Source organism: Tyto alba, unplaced genomic scaffold (assembly GCF_018691265.1).
Source record: "Tyto alba isolate M040663 unplaced genomic scaffold, T.alba_DEE_v4.0 Super-Scaffold_9, whole genome shotgun sequence".
Classification (NCBI taxonomy): Eukaryota; Metazoa; Chordata; class Aves; order Strigiformes; family Tytonidae; genus Tyto; species Tyto alba.
The window spans coordinates 5,252,903-5,275,843 of record NW_024881330.1 but is presented as its reverse complement, the minus strand read 5'-3'; the positions used below and the strand labels follow the sequence as shown (position 1 = coordinate 5,275,843).

At 45.7% G+C, this 22,941-nt stretch overlaps 2 protein-coding genes across 5 annotated transcripts in view; one reads left to right on the top strand and one right to left on the bottom strand.

The window, feature by feature from the left end:
- Positions 1-1,205, bottom strand: part of TRAPPC9 (trafficking protein particle complex subunit 9) — a 518,594-nt gene extending 517,389 nt beyond the window's left edge. For 2 of the 4 annotated variants that reach the window (XM_042785806.1, XM_042785809.1), the window contains exon 1: positions 1,165-1,184. The gene's annotated coding sequence lies outside the window, so the exon portion shown is untranslated. Of the gene's footprint in view, positions 1-1,140 lie in introns of all 4 variants that reach the window. The other 2 variants (XM_042785807.1, XM_042785808.1) reach the window with 2 other exon arrangements.
- Positions 1,206-11,827: 10,622 nt separating this feature from the next.
- CHRAC1 (chromatin accessibility complex subunit 1) lies at positions 11,828-14,815 on the top strand. The gene is made up of 3 exons (XM_033011817.2): positions 11,828-11,992; positions 12,607-12,733; positions 13,750-14,815. The coding sequence occupies exons 1-3, from the start codon at positions 11,858-11,860 to the stop codon at positions 13,893-13,895; spliced, it is 408 nt and encodes a 135-aa protein (XP_032867708.1). The 5' UTR covers positions 11,828-11,857; the 3' UTR covers positions 13,896-14,815.
- The last annotated feature ends 8,126 nt before the right edge of the window (positions 14,816-22,941 follow it).

Genomic DNA, 22,941 nt, shown 5'->3' with positions numbered 1-22,941 from the left:
ACAAACGTAAATCTGTTAATGAGTTTTTTCCAACCAAATCAGTTTCCCATTCCCTGTGCAGCTCTGCAAGCCAACCTAAACTATCAGGCAGCAGAGTCTCTCCCTAGCACACACACAGCTGAAACGACTGAGAAATCGTTTGAGATTCAGGCTCTCCAATCTCTCTCCACAACATGCCTTGGGGAAAATACGGAAAATTGTGTGAAGTGGGAAGTAAACCTACACCAAATTGGAATGACCAAACTTTACACCACAGTCAGTGCTTGCACATGGCCCGGCTGAGGAAGATCTGGCCCAGAACACTTTTTTTTTTGAGAAAAAGTTAAGTCATTATTTTCTCAAAACACACTCAGGTTCATCAGGAGGACCAGGCAATGTTTTCTGCTTTTACATTCAAATATGTATAATTCCTTCTCCTCTGAGCTATCTCAAACTGATTACAACCCTGCAGCTGTGTCTTAAATGAAGACACGCATAGTTAAGCTCTCACATCTCTGAAACCTGCCGCACCACACAGATCCTTTGGTAGATTTCAGCCCCAAAGCACCCTCTATAACGTACATACAACTCCAGAAAAAACAAACCAACCAACCCCGCAGCACAGCTTTAGACCGACGCTACTTTTACTAAACAGCAGAGCTTTGAGCCCGGGAGCCCGGGTGGCAGAAAAACAACTGTTTGAGGAGGAGGAAGGGGTCCTTCTCAACTACTCGGTGCTGTAAATCCCCTCTCCCCTCCCGCCGCTGCCCGACTCCAGGCAGAGGCGCAGCCCCGCCGCCAGCCGAGCAGCGCCCTGGCCCCGCCGCCGCCGGGCAAGGAAGGGAAGGTGGGAGCGCTTCCCCCCCCACACACACACACACTTTCTCCCCAGGCGCACCCCCAGCTGGGTGCACGGCGAGGTTTGGGGGGGGGGGGGGAAGAAATCGGTGTTTAAAAACAGAGAAGCGCAGAGGAGGAGGCGAGGCGGCAGGCGCACGCCCCGCAAAGAGAGGGACTGAGGAGGGGCCGAGGAGAGCCGCTGTGGGGGCGGCGGGGAGGAGCAGGGGCTCTCGGGTCGGGTGGGTGCGGGATGTCGGGTGGGTAACGCAGGAATGGGGAGGGAAAGGACGGGGAGGAGTGGGGAGGGGGGGGGGCACTCACAGCCGGGACAGGAACCGCCCCCACCTCCTCCTGCTGCCGGACGCGCGGGGCGGGCAGGGGCGGGGCGCGGCGGAACTGACGGCAATGGGCGCTCGAAGCCCCGCCCCGCCCGGCCGCTGGAGGGCGGGGCATGCGCAGAGCAGGGCGGAGTGTTGGCGGGAACGCTGTGGGCTGGGAGGTGCCGTTAGGGGCTGCCTGCCGAACCGCCGGTGTTCCCACAGGGATTCCGCTCCCGGCTGCACACACGAGACATTCCCCAGTGAGGAAATCGTTAAAAGGAATGAGCATCAACTGGCGGGTGAAGCCCAGCTGCCGGTATCTCTCGCCGCTATGTAACTGAAAACTTCGGGGGTATCTCTCGCCGCTATGTAACTGAAAACTTCGGGGGCTCTAACACTCAAGCAGTGGCCAAAAGTGAGCCTTCCTAGCATTTCCGAATCCTGAAATCGGTCTTTGGTGTCTTGTAGCTTAAAGGGCAAAAATCCTGAAGACTGGGAAGGATGAGCCTGGTGTGAGAATTAGGGTGCTTTTCTAGCAGAGGATGTGAGGAAGTTCATCAAGTTCAGTAAGTTCAGAAGTGCCAAGTCCTGCGCCTGTGCCAGGGCAAGTCCCAATATCAACACTCACTGGGGACTAAGTGCATTAAGAGCAGCCCCGCAGAGAGGGACTTGCGGATACTGATGAATGAAAGACAGACACGAGCCAGCAATGTGCGCTCTCAGCCCAGAAAGCCAGCTGTATCCTGGGCTACATCAGGAGAAGTGTGGCCAGCAGGTCGAGGGAGGGGATTCTCTCTCTCTCCACTCTGCTCTCGTGAGACCCCCCCCAGCAGTGCTGTGTCCAGCTCTGGGGCCCCCAACATAAGGATACAGACCTGTTGGAATGGGTCCAGAGCAGGTCCATGAAGATGATCGGGGCTGAAGCACCTCCCTTCTGAGGACAGGTTGAGAGAGTTGGAGAAGAGAAAGCTCTGGGGAGACCTTATAGCAGCCTTTCAGTACTTAAGGGCGTTTATAAAAAAGATGAAGAGAGACTTTTTACCAAGACCTGTAGCGACAGGACAAGGGGCAATGGTTTTAAACTGAAATAGGGTAAATTCAGATTAGATATAAAGAAGAAATTCTTCAATGTGAGGTTGGTGAGACACTGGCACAGGGTGCCCAGAGAAGCTGTGGCTGCCCCCTCCCTGGAAGGGTTCAAGGCCAGGTTGGACGGGGCTTTGAGCAACCTGGGCTGGGGGAAGGTGTCCCTGCCCAGGGCAGGGGGGTTGGAACTAAACGATCTTTAAAGGTCCCTTCCAACCCAAACCCTTCTATGACATTCTAATTATAGCAGCAGTTCTCACTGAGAATGACATCTCATACCTCATTATTTGCCAAGTCTCTTTAAAATCACTCTTGAAATCAGGCAGTATTTAAATGAAAAATAATCAACATTTTGTTCCACTGAAATACAAACTTAAGAAACCAGTTCTTAGATTTGGTGAAGGAAACAAAGCACTGACGCACCTCATTACAGCAGCTAAGATGGATTCTCACAGTATGCTCTGGTTTTCACTCAAGCAAGAGTTGACAGGACCTATCAGCAACTTGTCAGCTCCGGTTCCCAAATAACATCCTTCTAGCATTTTTTTTCCAAACAGCAATCTCTTGAGTGGTGCAAGCCTCTCCATCTTTGCCTCTGTTCCCATTTAAGATCCTACTACATATGACTGCACTCTTAGTGATTTTCTGTAATCCAAAATCTTGATCATCAGTTGAACTATGGTATTAAATGATGATACTTCTATACACAAGACAGTTTGATAAAGCATTTGCTGTTGACAGCAGGCAATTCTTCATGCAGGCAACCCAAAGAACATTGCCATCTAATTTATAAACAGACAGCTCATATAAGTGGTGCAAATGTACCCCTTCACCCAAAAAAAATGGGAAAAATGAGTTACATTATCTCTGACTTTAGAAAGTGTAAGTCTTTAACTTTTCTAAAACATAAATTTTAGAAGTAGTTATACAGACATTTTGGGGATATTAAAAATTAATTACCAGCTTTAGATAGAGACTGTCATTTACTTACATTATTGGCAATGTGGCTCCCTCAGAGGTTACTATTAGGGAGAGTTTGTTACAAGTGTATTGCTGGGGAAAGATTACAAAGTGTCAGAAGGGTCACTCAGATCACAGACCTACCTCCAACACACAAACATTAAATGTAAACGTAGGCAAATGAAGGGTCTTAACCCATTTTAGGAGAATAATTGCATTAATAACATGGTAAACATAGATTTCTCAATGACATCAGTCAAAAACATGGAGACACAACATTTTAAAGAGAGACACCTGAGAGGTGGGTGTGTCTCTTTAAAATGCACAACATTTATTAGCTTTAGATACACATGTGAAAGCACAAGGGACAAACTGCAAACTTACTTCTTTGAACATTGCTGATCTGCCAGCTATGGTGAAAGCTGGAAATCAACATTCGGCAATCAGACTTTTCTTCTATAATTTTACTTTTTATATACATATATATATGTGTGTGTGTGTGTGTATATACATACATAGAATCATAGAATAGTTTGGGTTGGAAGGGACCTTTAAAGGCCACCTAGTCCAGCCCCCCTGCAATAAGCAGGGACATCTTCACCTAGATCAGGTTGCCCAGAGCTTTGCCCAACCTGACCTTGAATGTTTGCTGGGATGGGGCATCTACCACCTCCCTGGGCAACCTGTTCCTGTGTTTCACTTCCCTCACCATAAAAATTTATTTCCTTATATATAATCTGAATATATATGCCTTTTTATATACATATCCCTGCTTACAAAACATTGGATATAATAACTACAGACAACATTTTCCTCATTAGTTTTTTTATATTCCACAATAATGCAGGAGAGCAGACACATTTCTGGTTGTCATCAACTCTTCCAACATGCTACTGTTTTTCCCCACAGAAGAGAGCTACCTGCTGCCACTCCATTCCAATGGAGCTGCTTAGCCCAAGTGTTTTATCCACTTATCAAGACAGCTCATCAAGCAAAACATCTTTTTGTTGTGTCAATGTTAAGAGAAAGGAGAATTGTATGATCTGTTCTTGCAAGGCCTCCCCTGCCACCTTTGATATTCAGCCAAAGCAAGGGAGGTGAAAACTGCTCTCAGCCTCAGTGTGCAAATCCTCTGGCATGGGAGCCTTCTCAGCCTCTGTCTTTATTTTTCCATTGCAGATGCCTGTTGGACTAGAAGGCGGCATGTTATGACTTACAATGGCACTCCAACAAAATAACTTCAATAGAATTCAGTTTTTGAAGATTTTGGATGAACAATTGCATGTAGATAGAATCATAGAATCATTTAGGTTGGGAAAGACATGTAAGATCATTGAGTCCAACTGTTAACATAACACTGCCAAGTCCACCACTAAACCATGTCCCTAAGCACCACATCTACATGTCTTTTAAATACCTCCAGGGATGGTGACTCAACCACTTCATTGGGCAGCCTGTTCCAGTCCTTGACAAACCTTTCGGAGAAGAAATTTTTCCAAATATCCAATCCAAACCTGCACTGGTGCAACCTGAGGCCATTTCCTCTTCTTCTATTGCTTGTTACTTGGGAAGAGACTGACACTCACCTTGCTATAACCTCCTTTCAAGTAGTTGTTGTTATGACCCAGACTGGGATCCCAGGGAGTCGTAAAGGTTCTGTGATCCCCTCGGCTTAAATTAAGGTGAAACAACACTGAATCACCAGTTAAAAAGTTTTACTTGCAGTAGAAACAACTTAAACTTGGAAAAGAAAAGTAAGCAATGTTGCCTCTTATTAATAAATGTATAAGGAAAGAAAAGAAAAGGAGAGAAAGAGTCAAGGTATCCAGATCACCATTCCAGGTTCCAGCGTTGTCTCAGGTCCCATAATCTTGGGTGGTGAGTGCACACACAGCAATATTTTCTGTCACTTTTCAGTTCATCTTATCAGGTGATTTCGTATTAGACAAAGAGAGGCAGATCTCTCTTATCAATCTTTTAGCCTGAACATGCAGTTTCACTCAGGCTACGTTTCCTTCCTCTGAGGCTTATCTAAGGAATCTGGCAATACAGCCACCAGGAAGTGAAGACATGCATTCTTTGATACACTCAGTGCTTCCTTGGGCAGCATTCCTTAGACTAATCACAAACCCCACAACTTGTCATCGAGGCTGTGTCAAGGAATGTTTGAGGCATTAACTCCTTCAATTCCTTAGAGCTGTAGAGAGTGATGAAGTCTCCCCTCAGCCTCCTTTTCTGCGGGCTAAACAACCCCAGTTCCCTCAGCTGTTCCTCCTAAGACTTCTTCTCTAGACCCTTCTCCAGTTTTGTTGCTCTTCTTTGGATGTGCTCCAGCACCTCAATGTCTTTCTTGTAGTGAGAGGCCCAAAACTAAACACCGTATTTGAGGTGCAGCCTCACCAGTGCCAAGTACAGGGGGACAATCAGTTCCCCAGTCCTGCTGGCCACACTATTGCTGATACAAGCCAGGATGCTGTTGGCCTTCTTGGCCACCTGGGCACACTGATGGTTCATATTCAGGCAGCTGTTGACTAACACCCCCAGGTCCTTTTTTGCAGGGCAGCTTTCCAGCCACCCTTCCCCAAGCCTGTAGCATTGCGTGGGGTTGTTGTGACCCAAGTGCAGGATCCGGCACTAAGCCTTGAACCTCATACAATTGGCCTTGACTCAATCCAGCCTGTCCAGATCCCTCTGTAGCGCCTTCCTACCCTCAAGCAGATCAACACTCCTGCTCAACTTGGCATCATCTGCAAACTTACTGAGGGTACACTTGATCCCCTCATCCAGATCATCAATAAAGACATTAAATAGAACTGGCCCCAGTACTGCATCCTGGGCAGTGCCGCTTGTGACTGAACACCAACTGGATTTAACTCCAGCCACCACAACTCTTTAGGCCTGGTCATCCAGCCAGATTTTTTACCCTGTGAAGAATACACCCATCCAAGCCATGAGCAGCCAGTTTCTCCCTGAGAATGCTGTGGAAAACAGTGTCAAAGGTTTCACTAAGGTCCAGGTAAACATAATCCACAGCCTCTACCTCATCCACTAAGCAGGTCGCCGTGCATAGAAGGAGATCAGGTTAGTCAAGCAGGACCTGCCTTGCATAAACCCATGCTGACTAGGCCTGATCACCTGGTTGTCCTGTACGTGCCGTGTGATGACACTCAAGATGATCTGCTCCATAACCTTCCCTGGCACCAAGGTCAGGCTGACAGGCCTGTAGCTCCCTGGATCGTCCTTCTGGCCCATGTTCTTGTAGATGGGTGTCACATTTTCTAACCTCATCAGATGGGACCTCCCCGGTGAGCCAGGACTGCTGATAAATGATGGAAAGTGGCTTGGTGAGCACTTCTGCCAGCTCCCTCAGTATCCTTGGGTTGATTCCATTCAGCTCCATAGACTTGTGTGTGTGGCCCCATTTCCTCTCAGATTATGGGGGCTTCATTCTGCTCCCCATCTCTGTCTTCCAGCTCAGGGGGATGGGTACCTGCAGAACAATTGGTTGTACTATTGAAGACTGAGGCAAAGAAGGCATTGAGTACCTCAGCCTTTTCCTCAGCCTTTGTCACTGTTTCCCTCCGCATCCAATAAAGGATGGAGATTCTCTTTAGTGCTCCTTTTCTTGTGAATGTATTTACAGAAACATTTTTTATTGTCTTTCAATGCAGTAGACAAATTAAGTTCTGGGTGGGCTTTGGCCCTTCTAATTTTCTCCCTGCATAACCTCACAACATTCTTGTAGTCCTTCTGAGTTGCCTGCCCCTTCTTCCAGAGGTCATAAACTCTCTTTTTTCTTTTTTTTTTTTTCCCCTGAGTTCCAGCCAAAGCTCTCTGTTCAGCCAGGTCAGTCTTCTTTCCCACCAGCTTGTATTTTGGCACATGGGGACAGCCTGCTCCTGCCCCTTTCGGGTTTCCTTCTCGGCAGGCCTGTCCCAGGGGAGGCAGGGTGCGGCTCCAGCAGTCTGTCTCCCCCTCGCACTCCCTGACACCCCTCAGCCCCCTCACGCCCTCCCGGAGCTCTGCCCCGACGCGGAGGAGCTCCTCTCCCTGGGCACCTCCCGCGGGCGTGCTCCCTGCTGCCGGCCGGGGCGGCCGTGAGGGCAGGGCCCACCCTGCAGCCTGGCACCGGGCTGGCAGCGTGTTCCCGCCGGAGCTCGGTCTGCGAAGGTGGGTCCGTCACGGTGGGTGCGGAGCTAGAGAGGACCGGGCCTCGTGCCGGGCAGACACTGTTGCTCCCTGGTCGAGCTGGCAGAGTTACAGCACGGCACAACAGCCCGTTTGCCCGCCCTGCTCGCTAGCACTCCTGAGGGGTTGCTTTTCTAGGTGTGGGTCGTGCCGGCCCCGGAGCTGCTCGCCTCGGCCGCTGAGGGCTGGTTTCCATTTCACCGCGGTTCAATCTCCCGCCGTTGCTCCCGGCCCTGCCCAGGTCCCCTCAGCCGCTGTGGCACGAGCTGCCGGGCCTCTCCGCTCCCCTCAGGTTCCCCCAGTTCGGGAAACCCGCCCTGTGCACCGCGGCCGGTCGTGCCGGCACCGGAGCTGCTCGCTTGCACCTTTAACTGGTGTAAATTGATTTCACATGAATTCAAGACGATACAGGTTGAACTGCGATTTTCAAATAGAGGAGTTCTGTGGACTTTAGAAAGAATACAAAACTAGGAAGCTGCGCACCCCTTTCATGAGGGTGGATGGGTATGTTAAAACTTGGCCAAATTCAGGACTGATGGGACAGAGTGACAGTTTTAAATAAATAACAGTTTTTCTCTCACATAATTTTACCAGGAATATAACTAAGAGCATTTCTCACAGAGAAATGATTGCTACATTTATTTCTACAACATTGATGTGAGTACTATCTGGGTGGCAAATGCTAACACTGTATTTAGTTGTGATATTTGTGATACAAAAATACCTTAAAGATCTGGTCTCATAAACACAGCCAGTGCTCAGCATTATTCAAGAATCTACCCTATAGCATTGGTTGGAGAGGGTTTTAGAAATATTTTTTTGACACGGTTCATCTCAGCAGTTTATTCTTCTTCCCTACAAGACAAAAAGGTGATGACAATCTATGACTTGCATTAAGATAGTTACGAATCAATATGCATTAAAGTATCTAATATTTTATCATCTCTAGAAGATAATTTAGATTGTGGCTCTCTAAATGCTGTGATCTAGAGCCCTATCATTGCCATTAAGCTACTCAGTCTCCTGAGATCCTTCAGGCTGAGGGCATGTAATGTTCTGTAGACTCCCAAGTGGTAGAGCAACTCTGAAGAGAAGTTGCCCAAATGTGTATCTGTCAAAAACGGAAATGGAAGATTATACATGGTGCTGTCTGCCTAAAAGCTTGGCTTCCATTAATGTATTTTTGCTTTTGAAAATCTTCGTCATTCCAGCCAGTCTAATGGAGGAACTTCTGCACTGAGAACCTTCCCAGAGACTTCCAAATATCTAGGTATCTTAAAGTAACTACTGTCTGTTCAGGTATTTTCTGTTTGCATTTGTGCATTAACATGTAATTTACCAACTGCTCAGATTTATCTCATATTTTGGATATGATGCAACCTTCTTAACCCTACCAAATAACACTTCATCAAATCCCCTCAGAATAGCTTTTTTGCCTTGTGCAAGAAAATGCTTCTGCTTCCCTTGTTTGCTGACACAGTCTGATTTTTCCCTAGTCCAGCACTTATCCACCATTCTTTACAAAATAATGGTGAATTTCATTTTTTTTGTGTGATTACAGATCATAAATAATTGAATCTCTAATTAGTCTATTAACTTCTTAAATGTGTATGGATTGGTTTTAAAATGTCTCTCAGCAACAAAGTGGCCAAGCTTTTTGGCCACGCTCTGTTTTAATGTAAAGAAAATGTATTCTTAAGGGTTTTTTTGGCTTTGCCAAGCAATTTACAGTCCTCATATTCTCTCTAGAATAAATGGAACATCTTCAGTGCAGCTAGAGTTGCCTCACGCTCTTTCTGTAATAGAATCATAGACTCATGGAACGTCTCAAGTCAGAAGGGACCCATAAGGATCATCGAGTCCAACTCACTGCTCCTTGCAGCACTACCTACAACTAAACCCTATGACTAAGAGCATTGTCCAGACATTCCTTAAACTCTGACAGGCTTGGTGCTGTGACCACTTCCCTGGAGAGCCTTTTCCAGTGACCAACCACCCGCTCAGTGAACAATCGTTTCCTAGTGTCCAACTCAAACTTCCCCTGATGCAGGTTCACTCCATCTCCTCACGTCCTGTTGCTGATCATCAGAAATAATTCTAGTATGAACTGTTCCATGCATTGGTTTGTTTGTTTTAATTAGGAATAAGTTCAATTCCATTATTGGTGCTGTTATGACAATTTTGCAATTTCAAAATATACTAAAAAAAGTTACATTATTAAATATTAGTAATATTTTTGCAATATCATGGTATTCTCAGAGTGTGGGCACACCCACCATATGCTGTACAGCTACATCATGATTCTGTCTCCTGCATTCTAAAGCTGTGTCAGCAGCATGGAGAGATGCCTTAAGTTTGCTGTGCTCCTGCTCCTGTTCTCTCTATCTGTTGAAAGCTGTCATCGGCCCAGCCTGCTACTGAAATAAAAAAGAGTTGTCCCACGTGTAGCTTTTCAGGGAGCATTGTGCAGGAAAAAAGGAGAGGACCGAGAGGAGAGGAAAAAGTGAGTCCTGGCTTGCACACACCACCTTAAATTTCGTTGTTCACAGCTGAGTAAAATGACTACATGCGGGTGCCTAGATCCTGTGGCATCTATATGAATCCTAAATCTGTACCCAAATAGCTCAGTACCCTCAGAAATCTAGGTAGTTTGATGGGGGTCTATATGTATATTGAAATCATGAAAGACCCCAGTGGTATTTATAACTCACTGTCATAGTAATGTCAACTGCTTCCACAAGATGTCACAAGACGATAAGGATCAAGAAAGAAACAGCCTGCTAGATAACCCTATAGCATCACAGGACATTATGCTTCACTTCAGATACAACTTCCACAGAACAGCCTCACAGAAGGTGTAACCTCAAGGGAATTATGCAGTCTAAGAGATGTAGATTATCTGTAACAGCTAACTGTAAAAGATGTCTCCAAATACAGTAATGTGGAACTGATGCCACCAAACACATCACTGTACTACCCTCGCACAAAGGCGCTTACAACTGCTCAAGGTGCTATCTTTTATTAATAAATCAGTGTCATCTGTAGGAAAGTCTTGCCCTTCTGTACTGGGAAAATTCTGTATAAGCTAGTAATAGTTAACAAACTCCCCATATTTTCCATTTAATATGAGTCTTTATAGGTACATCCCTTTCTGCCCTAAATCCTATGCGAACTATTAATGCATGCTACGGAAAAGCTCCCGTTCTTCCCTCTCATGCTAAATAGTAATCAAATTAGTGGCTTTAGCAGACTTGTTGCCAATACAAATGATCAGGCCTATTGTTTGTAAAGCATATTGGAAACTTGTGATTAAAGCCATTAATGGAATGCAAACCATGCATCGTCATTTTTAGAGGTGCTAAATCACTCTTGGTGGAGGACAGTAGCTCTCAAACGTGCACAGAAGAACTTTTGGAGCCAACAGTAGCATCAGCAAAACCCCACTGTGTTTAGCAGGCCTAGGCTGACACAAGTCACCTGCGCAGTAGACACACAGGTTAAATACTCTCTGTATATGAGGAATGTGTTAATAATAGCACAGTCCCATAATCATTTAATAGTTTACATGTGCCCTCCACACCTCAACACAACCTCTGACAAGTGTATTACCAGACAGTATTCCCTTTTGCTGTGCTGCAGCAGCAAGAGGTATTTAGCAGCCTGTAATTACAGTCGGAGTTAACAATTTTGTAGCCACTGGCCTGTAATTGCAATACATGCGTAGGGTGAGCCTATTTGCCATTAAAAACAAGTCCCCAGAGCTCAGGTGCTAGCCTGGGGCGAAGCTGCATGTTGAGGGGCTCAGCAAAGGAAGTCCGGAGACCCCTCCTGGGGCCGGCACTGGCCTGGGGAAACGCGTCCTTGCCCGCGGGGCCGGAGGGGCGAGCCAGGGACCCAGGGGCCAGCCCACAACCCTGAGGGACCCTGAGGGGCGAGCCCGCGACCCTGAGGGACCCTGAGGGGCGAGCCCGCGACCCTAAGGGACCCTGAGGGACCCTGAGGGGCGAGCCCGCGACCCTAAGGGACCCTGAGGGACCCTGAGGGACCCTGAGGGGCGAGCCCGCGACCCTGAGGGACCCTGAGGGGCGAGCCCGGGACCCTGAGGGACCCTGAGGGGCGAGCCCGCGACCCTGAGGGACCCTGAGGGGCGAGCCCGCGACCCTGAGGGACCCTGAGGGGCGAGCCCGCGACCCTGAGCGAACAGGCGGCCAGAGGCCTCCAGCTCCTCCGGGCGCAGCCCGGGGCCCGCGGTGACCCCGCCGCAGAGAGCGAGAAGCAGCTGCCGCTGCCGGCGGCCACGGTCGGCCCGCAGCAGCCGGCGTCTTCTGGCGGCGTCCCCGCGGCTCTGTGGGAGTTGTAGTCCCGCCGTGGCTACAGACTACAGCTCCCAGCGGGCCGTGCCGCCGCCGCCACCGCCCATTTCTCGCCGGGTTGGGGGTGAAAGGCTGGAGCCGGCCGAAGGTGGGGAGGGGGGGTGGGGAAAGATGGCGGCGAGGTTGAGCGGTGGCGAGAACCGGCTGGTGTCTCTGCCCCTGTCGCGCATCCGCGTGATCATGAAGAGCTCGCCGGAGGTCTCCAGCATCAACCAGGACGCGCTGTTCCTCACCGCCAAAGCCACGGTACCCGCCCTCCCTCTTCCTTTCATTTCCTTTCCGTCCCCGCCGCGCTGGGCCTGCGTCTCCCTGAGGTACCGCTGCCTCCGGGCTGGGCTCCCACCGTCGCTCCTCGCGGTTCGTACCGCGCTTCTCTCCTCCTTTTCATCCTCCTCCTCCTCCTCTTCCTCCTTGTGTCTGTCCCTCGGCGGCCATGAAGCATCGCGCCTCAGGCTCCCGCTGTGCAGCAAGGGGGTTCAGGCGTCCTCCTGTCCGGCTGAACTCCCCGTGTCCCAGCGAGGTCCTTCGTTCCACCGCTGTCAATTAGCATCAGTTAGCCCGGGGGGAAATGATACTCTGCTGCTTTCTCATCCCAAGGGTCATTTGCTGGGCTGGGGGAAAGTGTTGAAGAGCAGCACAAATTTAAGTTCCGTACCAGAACGCAAGCCAGCAGTTGGTGCTCCAAGGAGACGCAACTGTATCCTGACCTGAAGCTTTTCTGAAATTAGTGAGTCTCTGCACAGGGTGCCCATTATACATAGTTAAATACGCTGCTTGTGCCTTCAAATAGGAATTAAAGAAGACTGCTTCTAGCTCTATACACGAATTCATAGTTTAACTACTCACTTTTATTTTTTTAGGAGCTTTTTGTTCAGTATTTGGCTACATACTCCTACAAGCATGGCAGAGGCAAGGAGAAGAATGCTCTAACTTACAGTGACCTGTCTCATACTGCAGAAGAGTGTGAGACCTTTCAGTTCCTTGCAGGTATCTATATCATGATGGTAAATAAAGTATGTCATTTGGAAAATAAAATCTTGCTCTTACTGAATTGTTTTGTGAGGACACAGTTCTCCTACTGGTCATTAATCTCTTGTATAACATTCAACTGGAACTCATAAACTACACCACTGAAAACATTTCTTTGTGAATGGGGATTTTTCTGATGCTTCAAAATTATAGAAGGCTAATTAGTTCTCAGCATATTGCCTCAAGCATTTCTTAAATTCCAGCAACTCCATCTGAAAGCTTTCAGCCTGTAAAACAAGATCACTGCACATCTTTATGTGAGAAGTTATGTGGCCCCAAAATTACACATCTAAATCTGTAAGTCTTGTTTCTCAAAGTGATTAATTATATGGTTCCTCTCTCCCTTTATATATATCTGTATCTATCTATATATATATACACATGTACACACACGTGTATGTGTGTGTACATGGTTTTTACTGATACTTGGATTTTTGTTGTAACACTTGGCTCAGAAAAGCTATTGGCCTAGGATACAGGTCAAGAATAAGATACTCCTAGTCTAGTCTTTATCTGGGTTCCCCATGGACGTGATGTTTTGAGAGCACATAGTTCTGCCTTGTCTCAGGTCCATCATTACTGCTCTGAACAAGTATCTTACCTTTGTGCAGAAAAAACATTCCTACAGGACATAAATGGACTAGCTGGCTTGTTGAATCTGAGGCAGCTGAGTAGTTGAACACTATTTTACATCCAATAAATAATGTACATGAGCAGATAGTAAAGACAGTTGCCAGTAATCAGTTGTAAAATACATTCTTTATATTTGGTTACTTGTACCATAAGTGGGTAATTTCCTCTTATTCTTACAGCTATATAGGTCAGACTAACTTACCTGGTTATTCTCTTAGATATTATTTCTTTTAACAAAGCCTCTTTTCAGCCGTATGTCATCAGAGGTACAGATGCAACAGTACAAATGAGGCAATGTAAGTATTCAAACTGACTATAAAAGAAACAATTCTACCTTCCAGATATCTTGCCAAAGAAGATCCTAGCTAGCAAATACCTAAAAATGCTTGAAAAAGAGAAGCGAGATGGAGAAGTGGGGGAAGATGATGAAGAGGATGAGGAAGAAGAGGATGAAGATGAAGCTGTTGATGAAGATGTAGGGTCTTAAGGCCAATGGAGAATTGCTTCACAGTTGATCCATTTTCTGTTGTATAAAGGATGTTATTTTTCTGACTGAGAATCCAGATGCTGGATATATTTATATACTGAGCCATCTGCTTTTGCTTTGTTTAAGAAGTTTAGAAATTGAACTTTATACTTGTTGAAGAACAGGATTCTTCCCTCGGAAACTTGGAGGGATAAGAAGAGCTAATGTAAAGCTGAGAACAGAACTTGCTGAGGTCATTTAAAATTACTTTTTCAGACAATCATTATCCACATTTAAAATTTCTTATGGGCAGCTTTCAGTCCAAAAGCTCTTCTGCCTTCTGACTAGGAGGGAGTTCTGCCCCAGCTTTTGTTTCTCCTCAGAGTGGAAGATGAGGTGTGGGGAGGTGTTCTACACAGTGTCTACTATTCTTGGCCTTCTCCGCCTTGGGGAGCCAATAACCAAACAAATCCTCCCACAGTTTTCTGGAACAGCGCCAGGGCATTAGCAGTGGACCAAGCCCATTAAGAAAGTCTTTTGTAAAAACAGCTACTTCTGTAATGCAGCCTAAATAACCATGTTGGCACAGAAACAGGGTAGAGGGTGACGTCCATTCCAAGAGCTAATATGGTTCTGCAGCTGTGGTGGTAAAAAGTACATGTGTGAGATAACGATGTAAATATGTACATCTAGAACCTTTTTCTCTAATGAACTCTACTTCTGCTGTTTGTCCATGGTGTTCTACCAGAATGCACACTGAAGTCTATTAGATGTGGATTGTTGAGAATGAGCAACCCTTTTACTATTTGAGTGACACAGCTGGATTTTTCATTTGTTTTTGTTTTGTTGTTTGTTGTTTTTTTTTACTATAGAAATGGTAACTGTCCTGTGTAGAACTTTATATGCAACTTTTTAAAATAAATGTTTTGTATGAAAACTGACAAGTGATGCAGAGACTTTCTATAGTTTTTTCCAGCTTCAGTCATGGACATGATCGGCGTACAAGCCTGGCATGCTCATTGTTCATCTTTGCAGGAAGGAAGGGTGGACAAAAGGCTAAGTCATGCTTTGAATAGTCTCCGTCAGCAATACTAACTAGATGTAGTCTGCTTTGAGAGTCTTATCTGCGTTAACAAGAATTCTCTGCTGTTAGACAACTAGCACATGCTGTGTCATGGTCAGTCAGAGCAAGAGAGAAAAGACCAAGACTTCTCCCCACGTGTGAAGAATGCCTTGAGTAAGCATGGCAATATTGCTGACAAACAAAGCCTCCCCCTCCAAAAAGCTGGGCAGAAACGTGCCCTAAACCAGTCAGGAAGGGAGATGTCTCAAGCAACACCCTAAGCTGGATGGCACGATAAAGAGTTACCGGGAAAGTCTGGCCTCCCTGCCAGGATAATACTGACAGCTTCTTTTAGGTTGAAGGCACAAATACACCAAATTGCTATTGAAACACAAGGCAGAGAGCCCTAGCGATGCCATAATCTGGCACACTCCAGATTTCTTCTAAGAAAACAAAAATGGAGGTTAGGCAGGTAAGATCAGAGACTGGAAGAGGAGTAAAGCTACTGAGCCACACAAGAAAGGCTCATACTACTTTAAAAAAATCAATGTTTCACTATAAAAAAATTTCCCAAAGCTACCATAAATCAAAATCATATTCTATCAGGAACACTGCAGTGAGTGTAAAGTGATGCACTTTATCCCTATAGAAATTCCCAAGTGAGTATGCAGAACTATATTGTTGAAAGGGTTGTTTTGTTTTTTAAAAAAATACTGTTAAAAGTGCATGGAGACTTGTAGGAAACAGGGCTGAACGCTGTCTGCTTGCGGGGGGAGGTTGCCTACAGTAGGATATATAAATTGTGTGGCTTTGTTCAACACTTGGTGGGTCTAGTACCTGCCAGCTTTTTTTGGGGAAAAAAAAAAAAGCTATTTATACTCTAGCACAAAACTGCATGGTAATTCTGTATCATAAAGAGGGCAACAAGATAAATCATTGGGGGCCCATAAAGCTCTGGCCACCGCACTGGTTGTGTTGAAGAGTCACAGAGGAATAGCCTGATCCCAGAGCCAGCATCTCCAGCACTTAACTCCCTGGTGCTGTGGCTGAGGACAAACAATACCTGCTACAGTTACACTAGGTGGGTCACAACCAAAGAATTCAGTGACCTCAAACAGCCCTGGCAAAGAGGTCTTCATGCTGGGCACGGGTATTTTGAGGTAAAGACATCAGGGCTGGTAAGTTTTAGGGCACACATTTATAGAAATTATAGGTCTGATTAGTTTTAGACCTGCTGTTTTCTACCACCAACTCTGTCTTTGCAGTTGATCCAATTGTCCATTATGAAGAACACTCTAAAAAGGTGGTTTTGTTTGTTTTTTTTTCTTTTTTTTAGAAAAGTCAGTCCTGGTGCCAGGTGTAGGTTATGAAGGACAGTACTAGCGACTTGATGAAAAGTGCCAAAATAGCCACCAGCCCCAAGTAAGTATCTCCCACCCCTCATAATCTGCAGGGGCTGATCATTCCTGGGTTTTTGGTAGTCTGGTTCAGCTGCTACTCAGCTTGTCAATGGATTGTTACCACTGTCATTTGGTAGGTAACGCAGAAACTCTGCTTTTAGACACCCTAAAAAAAGAAGGAAAAAAAAAAAAAAAAAGCCCAACACATTCTTCAGAAATGATTGCATGGACTAGTCCCTCATGAGCTTGGGGAGGAGAGTATCTCAGCACGATCTGCCAATCTGTCCAGGACAAAAGCTGCCACCGTGATCCAGTATGTGTGTGCCTGTGCTGACACAACTGGGAGTACCGGTACCCTTGGGACTGAAGTCAAAACGTTTTTACTGGAACATGACAGATCATGGCCAGTCCCATGAAGGTCAACTGAATGGAGGAAATCCTGCTGCTGTGGTAAAAGGCCGGTGCAGTGCTTGACCATATTATCCACATACCTGGGCTATGTTCACAACTGGCAGAGGTGTCCCTGGTCACAAGGAGCCCACACTAGCGGACCACTGTGCTTCGTTGTCCTGCAACACAGACTCAGCCACAGCCAAGGGGAATGTGTCCTTTGTCTTGGCCCTGGGGCCCAAGCAGCGGCTGCTTAAGAGACTTGGTATGAACCATGTCCTCACGCTGGCCCTGGCAGTCACTTTCTCCCTGAAGCCGGGCTGCAAAATGCTGTGGTGTGCACCTGGGGAGAAGGAGCAAGCACAGATGATGAGTTATGAGGTCCTTCCTCTACACAGTCGCTGTCTTTGAATGCCAGATGAAAGATGCCCCCTCAGCCAAGCTGGGGGCGCCGGGGGGAAAACAGGTTTCAGCAAGGGCCAAAGGCGGCCCAGGCAGAGGAGGAGGAAGAAGCCAAGGAGGGAGCAGCAGCAGAGGGACCCCGAGGCCGGAGGAGGAGGAGGGCAGGAGGGGCTGCAGGCCCGGAGCAGGGATCCCCTGCAGCCCTGGAGAGACCCCGCTGGAGCAGAGACCCACCCTGCAGCCCGGGGAGGGCCCCACGCCACAGCGCAGCGGGGGGATATTTCCTGCAGGAGCTGCGGCCGTGGAGAGCCCAGGCGGGAGCAGGTTGTCCCTGAAGGACTGCGGCCCGGGGAAGGGCCCGCGCTGGAGCAGGGAGCCGGGGGGGGAGGGAGGAGCGGCCCAGAGGGGCTGGGATGGGCTGGCCGCGACCCCCGGCCCCTGCGCCCCGCGGGGCAGAGGAGTCGGGAGGGGTGAAGGGTGAAGCAGGGCCTGGAGGTATTTTAGTTTTTGACTTAGTTTCTTACCATCTAAATCTATTGTCAATAAGTTTAATTTTCCCCAAGTCAAGTCTGTTTTGCCTGCGACAGTGACTGGTAAGCTATCTCCTTGTCTTTATCTTGACCCATGAGCTTTCTCATCCTATTTTCTCCCCTTGTCCTGGTGAGGAGAGGGAGTGAGCAGCTGACCCCAAGGTCAGCCCTCCACAACCAGAAATGCCAAACCAGCACATTAAAGCTAGACTACACACTGAAGAAAATACATTTGAAGTGCAATCAGATGTGCAAATAGACTAACCCATACAGTGGCACACTAACATGGTATTTCAAGCAACACTTCCCAGTCCACTTGCAGTGCACCTTTATCCCTTGCAGTAAATCAAAAGCCACATTCACAAGGTATTAGAAAGCTCCAGGTACAAACCACATCATTTAACTTGAACTTCTTCAGGCTGCTCCAAAAGTGACTGAGGAGCATTCAGATAAAACAAAGCATACACCCTGGGTCTTACCGTGCAACTGGATTGTTTGCCTAGCATCCGCTAAACTCACAGATGAAACAACTGGGAAAGCAAGAAAAAATTATTGTCTTGGACTTCTTCCTTTGCAGCTCAGGGTTTTCTTCCTCTCCATTGCTGTTGAAGAGCTCAAGCAGATGATGCACAACTTGGGCCTCTGTGATCCCTCTGCTGTGCCATAACCGCCCCTGCCGACTTTGAAAGACTTCTTTTCTCCTGCCAACCTCTCAGGCAAAGAGCTTCTTGCTTATGGACTGTGCATCAAAACTGTGAGTACTTCAACCACCATAGCCTGGGCTGACACAGCCTCTTCCTGTACCCCAAGGAGGAACAGGAAAGTCCATGATGCCAAGGACAACCTTCCTTAAGGTACTGGAAAGCTGCAATCAAGTCCCTATCCAATATAGGAGACTTTACTATAAAGGGCTAAATCATGACAAAATTACTGGCATCCTAGACAGGTTTTTGAAGTGGAAAGCAGCCAGCTTTGCTTGTGAGACACATTGCTTTTTCTTTTTTTGGTTTTCAAAGTTTGCAGCTGCTGAATGTGCCTGTGCTGCAGAGAAGCCAGCTGTGAGGCGGGAAGCTGGTGGCGTTACTAGGCATATCTTAGCCTGTTTAAGGTGTGCAGGGATTTTAGACAGTGGAACACAGGTCAGGGGACACTTTCCAGGATTAATCTATTATTATATACATATTTCTGTTTTTCTTCCCCTACAATACTAGCTTGTGAGATCCCTCCCCTCCAGCCAAGGCTGTTCAAAGGAGATGAAGCTTCCCAAGCTTGCAAAATGACAAAAGAACTGTGGTTACTAAGTATAAATTACCATATTTCATCCCTCTTAGAAGTTTCCTGGGGGATGCTGAACATATTCAGTCAATTAGTGAGGCCACAAGAACTTGAAAACCCTTCTGGATTCATTTAGCCCGAGTCCTCAGTGGGGACTTCAGAGTTGCCAAAATTTGCCACAGCCATCTCCAAGGTCTTGCATCTGCCAAAGCTTGTTGCCATCAAAACCAGTAAGTGGTAGTTGTTTTCCCCAGGAGCTTGACACAGAGCAAACCCGTGTCCAATTCAAAGTAACATTTCAAAAACAAGGGGAAAAATAAAGCTCTGCCTGCAACAGAACAGATGGCTGTGACTATTTCATACTATTGAGTAAAATTAATCTCTGTTTGCAGGGTTGGGCTCCCAATCGGAGCTCCTCAGCATACTTATAATTCTTTTGGTATCCCCATTCACTTGATGCTTTATAGTAAATGCCAAGTGCTTCCTTATTGTCTATTTAAAAAAATGATCGCTGTAGGTATTCACTCAGAAAGCAAGAAAAGGTAGGATTTCAGGCAAGTGGTTTCCAAAATGCTGACCTTCCAGAAATAATTACAGGATTTTACCTTGTAAGACACTCAGTTAAAAGCAGCACGTTACCTCTGGAAATCTGGGCGCAGAACACCTGCAGAAGCAACTGGAACGCACCGAAGCGGTGTAGTGCACGGGAGGGCAACTTTTTTGTTCTCAGGCAACAGAGGTCACCTCCCGTCACACACACAAAAAAAAAAAAAATAAAAAAAAACCTTCAGACCAGCACATTTAAATTTGGATTACAACTTGACAGGGCAAAATTTGGTATAGCATAATGATTTCTCCTCCAGTATGATCCCCAATGTGCCACTGGGACTTTTAACAACTGTTTCTGAGCTACAGGCTAAGCGGTCAGTAATTTTAGATTCAATTCTGACCTCTGGCAGCGAGAAAAACACGGCACTAATGCTGCTATATAACTGTTATTTGCATAGTACACAGGGACATTTTACTCACATCCTGGGATTTCTCAGTTTAGTGGCATTCGGCAGCTCCCCGCTCACGAGATGTCCTCCCCCCACGCTTTGACCAGACACCATTGAGGTGCTGGTGTGTGTCCAAAGAGCAACAAAGCAGGTGAAGGGTCTGGAGCACAAGTCTTACGAGGAGCAGAGGAGGGAATTGGGGTTTAGCCTGGAGAAACAGAGGCTGGGGGGAGATCTTATTGCTCTCCACAACTACCTGAAAGGAGGTTGTAGCCAGGTGGGTGTTGGTCCCTTCTCCCAGGTAAGAAGTGATAGGACAAGAGGAAATGGACTCAAGTTGCACCGGTGCAGGTTTATATTGGATATTAGGAAAAATTTCTTCACTGAAAGGGTTGTCAAGCACTGGAACAGGCTGCCCAGGGAAGGGGTTGAGTGACCATCCCTGGAGGTGTGAAAGACCTGTAGATGGAGGTGCCCAGGGATATCGTTTAGTGGTGCGCTTGGCAGTGTTAGGTTAAGGGCTGGACTCAGTCTTAAAGGTCTTTCCCAACCTAAATGATGTAATGATTCTACGATTCTCTACTCACTGTGGAAAATTAAGCCATTAATAAGTCCTGCTGTGTGCTCACGGAAAAAGCAGTCTCACAGTGCACAAGTAACCGCAGAAAATGGCCAAATTAAATAAAAAGACATCAAACAAAAACTTGTAAAGATGAGGAATTTTATTTTATTGACATACTATGAGGCAAAACAAAATTGACACCATACAAAATAACTTTATAAAATATCATTCACATCATTATTTTGTCAGGAATTACAGCATTCTGAGCTTGTTACAAGTCTTAATGTTTTGAGGTGAAAAACACTATGCTAAATCTTTAGTATTAGTTGTATATATACAGTAAGAAACCAAAACAGAAACTGTTAGGTTTTTCATGAGTTTATTGCAAAAGTAGTGCAAACTATTTTACCTTGAAAGCTGTAAAACATACTTGGAAAAGGACCCACCTAAGCTTAAAAACATGACAATAAATGCTCAATTTCACAGCCTTTGAAGCTTCCTTCAACAGTTCTCAACAAAGAAATTCCCCATCTCTGCACATTTTTAGATTTTTACTGGCTTGGAAACAAAGACCTAGACGACGCACCCACACTAGCAAGCATCCAGAGCGCAGGATGGATCCCGCTCTAACCCGGGGCACAACGCTTGCCGAAGCCAGCATTCGGACAGTTTGGCGCACAGGGTGGCTGAGCCCATGTCCTGCCGCTTCTAAATCACCCCCAAAACATCGACCAACAGGGCGAGTTCGGTCAGTTTGGTTTTCCTCCGCTAACAAGCTGCCCCTCTCCACGCTCGTATTTGAGGAAAGAGTCAAGAAAGCAGTACGAGCAAAAAAAAAAAAAAAAAGAAAAATAAGAAAACACCCACCAAACATAAAATTAAGAATTAGGAACATGTATTGTCTGTTTTAGAAATATAGTATCCTTTTCCTGAAGTCTACGTAAGGTGTATTTCCTCACGGTCCCCCCTCTCCCTTGCGTACACAATGCAGGGCAAATCTCATCCCAAACTACTGCGTGAAACCGAGGAAGGATACTACATTCTACACGATCGATAGAAAACAGCGGTCTAAGAATGCTACCAGGGTCCCCCCAAAGCAAAACAGGTAGCTAGTAATCTACTAAAAAAAAAAAAATAAAAGCAAACAAATGCTACATGAAAAATGTTAAAGGAACAAAATGCAGCATATTCAGGCTTTTTTTTTTTTTCTTGAGGTACCTATATAAATATTACCTTCTGCCCAAAGTACTATTTGTTTTGTTAAAAAACTAAAGTCCTTATCATGAGCCAATTGCAGGGCATACATTATTACTGAGAAAGTGCAACCATGCTGATAATTTATATGCAGCATATTAAAGGATGATTAGGCTTTAGAAAATATAGCTTAAGTATAGACCTGATGGAGCAGTTTTATAAAAACATTTAACAGAGGCATTTTCCTTTTGTTTGAGTCTCTCTGCAGCAGAAAGCCTTAGGAAACAGCTTTGAAGTCCTGCCACGATGGAATGTCAGCACTTTTACAATTCCATATATAGATTTTTCTTTAATATTTAAACTAAATACAATTTTACAGAAAAGATTCCCGCTCTAATAGGTACTGGTAAAAAGTCAATTTTTTTTTTTTTAAACTTCAAAAAATGATAGCATATCACAACTTAAATTTTCCAAAAAGGAATTATTTTTAAGTAAAAAAGGTTCACATAGTAGAAAAACTTACACATAGTTGTAAACTGTTACATACAAAACTCTGGAAAAGTCAATGACATTTTTTCCCTTACCCTTTCACATGTATCCCTGCATTTTATATATATATATATATATACATGCACACACACAAAAGATTGTGTACTATATGTGTGTGTATATATGCATATATAGATAGATACACAGATGTATATATCTAGGGTCAGGATTACATACTTCAAAAAATTCTTTATTGGGTATTTCTCTTTGCCTAAGTCTGCTGTGATACTGTACATTTTATGACTTGATACACCAAAAAATATTTTTAAATTTGCTAAAACTAGGTTTTGTGTCTTTTTTTTTTTTTTTTTTAAACTTTGTGGTTAAAATTCATTTGCTGTTTTTGATTAAGAATATGACTTTTGATTGTTATGCATTGGGAAAAAAACACAAAGGCACAAAGAATAAAACTCAAATACAATATTGTTGTCTCTGAACAATAAACCCAGAGGTTTTGGTTTGCAGAATGCCACCTCCGAAGAGGTCAGTCATCACACACAGTTTGGTCGCTTTTGCCAATCTCATCGACAATTTGAGTAAATAGCACCCAACTGTTTAAATGAGGTAGATCCAAATCGAAAAAAAAAAAAAAGAAAGCTGGGTCCCCAACACTTTATTTGCCTCTATTTAAAATGTTTTAAGGATTATACGTCAGTTGTAAGAAGTGGAAAATGATGGCACTATCTGAAGCAAGCATGGAACTC

Coding starts and splice junctions, on each gene's coding strand:
- CHRAC1 (XM_033011817.2), top strand. CDS start 11,858: ATGGCGGCGAGGTTGAGCGGTGGCGAGAACCGGCTGGTGTCTCTGCCC. Junction 11,993..12,606: donor TCCTCACCGCCAAAGCCACG/GTACCCGCCCTC, acceptor TTATTTTTTTAG/GAGCTTTTTGTTCAGTATTT. Junction 12,734..13,749: donor GACCTTTCAGTTCCTTGCAG/GTATCTATATCA, acceptor TCTACCTTCCAG/ATATCTTGCCAAAGAAGATC.